A 5,940-nucleotide genomic window follows, 5' to 3' on the forward strand; every position below is an offset into this window, starting at 1 on the left:
AAAAAGGTTTTCTGAAAAAAAAACATTTTTTTTCAAGGCAATGTTGTCCTCGATTTATTTTTAAATGATGTTTCAGAGCTTTGGGGTATAGCAAAGGAACCTCTGTGGGAATGCACAGGGATCAAGAATCATCTGAGTCAAAGGTTGTGTGGAGGAGAAAATAATGATAGCATATCAGATAGATAACGGGGAGCCAATCCATGTAGCCTTGATTTTAAGCAGGTTGCCTTTTTTTGTTTGAACAGGAAATATGCAGAAAACACATAAAGCTCACTATGTGTTACAATATACATAGATTTTCATTATATAGTATAGTCCAAAACTGTCATATGTTGTTGCAATAAACTACATCAGATTCTTTTATACCATCTCCTGTAATATTTTTTTTGTTTGACCATGGCATGGATATAACAGGCCACAACTATGAACAATGCTCTTGCTTTCATAAAGAACGAGAGGACTTCTACACATATTAACAAAAGTACAAGTGAGGGGTAAAGGTAAAGGTACAAGGTCGTTCACAATTCATGCACACTGATGCTGCTCCCCACTCAAACTTACAAAACTACACTTTTTGTATCTTTTAATTGGCTTCATTTAGTGAAGTTTTGTGCAATTTTGTACTTTTGAGGATTATAGCCATAAGCATTATGGAAAATGAAATATCATAGAGCAGGTAACTTTACTTAAACCTTAAGTAAAACAATGATATGCCACTATAATAAATGAGTTGATATTCCACTCAAAATCCACTCAATTTCTATTATCTTGTTAGCACAGTATTTCATATTTTGTAATCTCCTCAGGGCTGTGTTATCTGATTCTGTTGCAACATTCCACCGAGCAGAGGCTGTACTAGAAAACGCATTTCACCTTGTCTATCAACATATTTAGTGTCCAGAGATAAAACTGGGAAAATGTTAGCTGATAAACTGTAAGGGACTGATGTTTTGAAGACAACTGGAAGAAATAAAGATGTAAAAGAAGACTTTTCTTTTTTATATAAAAACTTTCTGGATTTTTTATGTACTATTTTTGCTATTCTTTCTTTCTTGAAAATTAATAAAGTTCCTTGCAAACATATTCGGATCTTAGCACAGTTTTCACATTTTGTTGCTTTAAAACTTATAGTCACAATACTTTTAAAAGAATGTGATGGTACAAGTAAGGTCTTTGATTAAAGCCTCCTGCTGGAGTGCAAAATAGACACGATGATTTGTATTCTGGAAATAACATTCTACAGGTCCAAAGGGCTCATCTAGCCCTACAGCTAATCAGACATTCCACCTGATTAGTAATCAGGAAAACTCTATGAAGCTGGCCCTTTATGTTGCCTCCCCCACAAATAGCACAAACAATGAAACCTACCACATTCATTAGTATTGGTTTGTGCTGGTTTCATAATGTTACCAAAATACTGTAAGGATTTTATTTATGGACTTGTTTGCTAAATGAAAAAAATATCTGAAAGGAATTGTTGATGATTCAGTTAATCTTGGAATTAGTATTAATCTAGTGTTGATTAAAATAGAGTCGAGGAAACAGGGCATAAAGACTTAAAGCTAAGTCATATGCACCAGGAAATCGTGGAAAAGATGGGGACAAATGTTTTCCAGTTAAACAGATCACTGACCAAAAATGGTTGAGCCAAATTTACCGTGCCAGGGTATCCCAGAGTAGGAAAAGAACAAGTATCATCAATAGAGAAATATGGAGTCCTTAAGAGGAATTTACCTGCTTTGGCCTTCCTGACCATTTTACTGAGGATAGAAAAGATGATCTGCATGAGAGGAAAGGGAAGGGGTTGTGACATAAATTCCTCTGAATGAAGAAACTGATCTTGGGACTGCATAGGTCTTTTTGAAAGGGGACCACCCTTCATGGAACTTGTGTCCAGTTCAGTTTATTTGTCATATGCATAAGTGCAATGAAATGCTTATTTGCATGTATGCTCCGATACAAAGACATTAAGGAATCACCAAAAACATAGAACAGAAGCAGCAACAATAACAAGTTAAATAATACACAACTTAAAAAAACAAGTCAGAGAAGCAATGTGAGAAGAGAAAAAAAAAACATCAGTGTGAGTCAGTGGTAGGGGAGTTCAGTAATCTGACAGCTTGTGGGATGAAACTGTCTCTGAATTTGGAGGTTTGTGCCTTTATGCTCCTATAACACTTACCAGAGGGAAGGGGAGATAAAGTAAGAAACTAGGATGATTGTTATCTTTAGCAATACTTTTAGCCTTCATGAGACAGCGAGTTGTAAAAATATGCATAATGCAGGGGAGCTATACTCCAGTAATAGACTGGGCTGACCTGCTCACCCCCTGTAATGCCTACCAGTCAGACAATGAGCTTCTACCAAACCACACTGTAATACCACACATGAGCACACTCTCAACAGCACACCTGTAAAATGTAGTAAGAATAGTTGAAGATAGACTAAATTTTTTCAACTGCCTATGGAAATAAAGGCACTGTTGGGCCTTCTTTGTAGCTCCAGTTACATGCTGGGACCTCTGCAAGACAGGGGTTCCAACTGCAAAACAGAGACAGACAACATCCAAATATGCATGTGTAATCTAGCCACATGCAAACACAGATACAAATCCAGCTTGTAAATTGGCATTTAGCACAAAGAAAAAAGAGTTATGATAACAAAGTGTTTGAAGTCAACCATAAGAAGCGGAAGGCAGACAGACAGTCCTGGAGATCAGGCTGTCCCTGCATACTTAGCCGCTGGGCAAAAAAGAGACTGGTTACGCAATCATTGTGAAGCCAAAGGATATTTGGAAAAACATTTTCTAGTATTAGTGATATTATCAGGAATTTCAGTTATGGTGCACTGGTTGTACGGAATGAAATGTAAACTCAACAACTACAAGGCAATGTTTTCAAAAGACGTTTGGATGGGATGTAAGATAATTTCCAGTGTTAATGATATTATCAGGAACTTCAATAAAATTTGTTTATGCAATGATCTCTGCCTCAGGATATAGTAATCAGGAGGAGGAGCAAGAATTTCATTTTATATTCAGAGCAAGTGGTGCTTTTACTCATTGCAGCTCTGTGAGACAGTCTGGCAAAATGAGCTTTTTACTCTCGGTTCTTCTTTCATTGCTGGTTTCTGTTCTCGGTGGGCTTTATCTCCTGGGCGCATTTCGCAGAAGACGCCCTGGAGAACCCCCGCTAGACCGAGGTCTCATACCTTGGCTCGGTCATGTCCTAGACTTCCGAAGGGACACAGCTAAGTTCCTTCAGAAAATGAAAGAGAAGCATGGAGATATGTTCACAGTGCAGTTAGCCGGCTACTATTTCCATTTCCTAATGGATCCACTGTCTTTCGGATCAGTGGTGAAGGAGGCACGAACAAAGCTGGATTTTACCAAGTTTGCACAACAACTGGTGGTAAGGGTCTTTGGTTACCATCCCCTAGATGATGACCACAAACTTCTACAAGCTTCTAGCAACAAATATCTGATGGGAGACGGTTTGGCAGTCGTGACCCAGGCCATGATGAGCAACCTTCAGAACCTAATGCTACACAGTGTGGGTACAGAAAAAGATGAGAATGAGTGGAAAGAAGATGCACTTTTTAACTTTAGCTACAATATTGTGTTCAGGGCTGGTTACCTTGCCCTTTTTGGCAATGAATCAGTGAAGTCTGCAGGCAGCTTGGAGAAAGCAAAGGAGAAAGACCGCATTCAATCTGATGAACTATTTTATGAGTTCAGAAAATATGACAAACTGTTCCCTAGGTTGGCCTATGGAGTGTTGCCACCGAAAGAGAAAATGGAAGCAGAAAGACTAAATCGGTTGTTCAGTAGCATAATGTCTGTACAGAATGTGAATCAAAAGGAAAATATTAGTGGCTGGATTTCAGAACAGCAGCAAGAGAGAGCTGAATATGGAATGAAAGAGTCCATGCTGGACAGATACATGTTTTTGCTGCTCTGGGCTTCTCAAGGCAACACCGGCCCTTCTGCTTTCTGGCTGCTTCTGTTCCTCATGAAGCATCCTGACGCAATGAAGGCAATCCGAAAGGAAGTGGAAGAGATCTTGAAGGAAACAGGACAAGAGGTAAAATGTGGGGGGCCGCTTATCAATCTCACAAGAGACATGCTTCTGAAGACCCCTGTGTTGGACAGTGTAGTGGAGGAGACCCTGCGTCTCACAGCTGCTCCTATCCTAACCAGAGCTGTTCTGCAGGATATGACCCTCAAGCTGGCCGACGGTAGAGAGTACAATCTCAGAGAAGGGGACAGAGTTGCACTGTTTCCACGTACTGCTATTCAGATGGACCCTTCTGTTCACCCTGACCCACAGACCTTTAAATATGATCGATTCCTCACACCAGAAGGGACCAAAAAGACAGACTTTTATAAGAATGGTAAGAAGGTGAAATATTATAATATGCCCTGGGGTGCTGGGGTGTCAATGTGTCCAGGCCGTTTCTTTGCAACAAACGAGCTCAAGCTGTTTGTCTTTTTAATGTTAACATACTTTGATTTTGAGCTCAAGAACCCAGAAGAAGAAATCCCCTCCATTGATCCCACACGTTGGGGGTTTGGATCCATGCAACCAACCAAGGATGTTCAGTTTAAATACAGGTTAAGATTTTGAATCAAGTTCAGGATGAGTTTGTGAGTGTTATGTGAGTATTTTGTTCCTGTTTATCCTCATGCAGATTCAGAATAACTCTGAAATCTGTTAAAACAAAAAATCTGAAAATCCAGTGCCTAAATCTCCTTCTTATATATTAAGTGTCTATATATATACACATTATAAGCATAGCTGAAATTAAGTAGTATTCATCTATTCTTATGATATTCATTGCTTTGAGTTTTTAAAAAGTGCTAATCAATTGAATTATATAACTTTACAGAACTCACTTTGCAAATCACACCATTTATGAGTTGTGCATTAAAAAAATAAAGTTAACTTAAAATAAACACATACTAGAAAGTTAAAAAAAACAATATTTTTGTGTTTTTTCCTGCACATATAATAAAATGGCTCACCATTTTAGCTTCTAAATGAACACAAATGGACTCAAAACAAAGCAGTGGAAGAGATATTCAGTCTTTATTTAAAAGAGAAAAATTATCTTTTACAATGGAAGCTGTGTAATATCTATTCATTCAGCAAGACATTTAGTTGTGTAATTTGAATAAGTTACTTTTCACAAGGGTAAAATAGCAGTACTCTACACTGTCTTCACACATTTTCTAGAATCCGACATTGAAGAAAATATGAAAAATCTGGTTCTCAGCTTCAAAGTGCTCATTCAATCCCATAAATGTCTTCCAGGTTTCTGTGGTGAGATCACCATACATGCATCCTGTTTATTTTTTTGCATGTATTGGCCTACACTGTTTCCCCATAATGCAGGGGAAATTGTCCTTTACATACTGTATCCGCTATAGTTGTAATTTATTTAAAGCACATTAAAGTTTCTAAAGAATGATATTATCCTATTTTCCATTTTTAATTTATTTTTATTTTAATCAACTTTTGTATCTCAACGGGCAGAAAGGGTATTTTTCAAGCTGTAAGTAAAACATAACATTGCTGATTAAAGAGTTTCAGCTATTCTCAACAATAACTTTATTATATGGGATTTCTTTACTTTGATTGTGGAATTTGTATCTTGTATCTGATATTATTAAAAAGTATCAAGGAGTTTGTGCTATCTAAATAAATGCACTGTAATTCAGGAATCTGTCTGGATTATGAACATCACTTAAAAGTGACTCAACATTGCCATTTACACTGCATACTTTCAAATTGTGGTAGCCCTCTCATGTATTTGAAAACGGTAATGATGTTTAGTTATCTGAATTCTTTATGGATATAAATTAGTCTGTATACTATACTGCTTTTTACATTTGTTTACAGTAAGATCTTACTGAACAACCTATTTTCACATTGTTTTATG

General features: G+C 37.3%; 1 protein-coding gene across 1 annotated transcript; it reads left to right on the plus strand.

The window, feature by feature from the left end:
* The first annotated feature begins 3,065 nt into the window (after nt 1-3,065).
* LOC148832748 (5-beta-cholestane-3-alpha,7-alpha-diol 12-alpha-hydroxylase-like) lies at nt 3,066-5,715 on the plus strand. Its single transcript, XM_088919635.1, has one exon. The coding sequence runs from the start codon at nt 3,090-3,092 to the stop codon at nt 4,623-4,625; it is 1,536 nt and encodes a 511-aa protein (XP_088775761.1). The 5' UTR covers nt 3,066-3,089; the 3' UTR covers nt 4,626-5,715.
* The last annotated feature ends 225 nt before the right edge of the window (nt 5,716-5,940 follow it).

This window comes from Atractosteus spatula, chromosome 6, assembly GCF_055471065.1.
Source record: "Atractosteus spatula isolate fAtrSpa1 chromosome 6, fAtrSpa1.hap1, whole genome shotgun sequence".
Taxonomy (NCBI): Eukaryota; Metazoa; Chordata; class Actinopteri; order Semionotiformes; family Lepisosteidae; genus Atractosteus; species Atractosteus spatula.

What these genes read in the sequence shown, in the direction of transcription:
- LOC148832748 (XM_088919635.1), top strand. Translation starts at nt 3,090, where the DNA reads ATGAGCTTTTTACTCTCGGTTCTTCTTTCATTGCTGGTTTCTGTTCTC.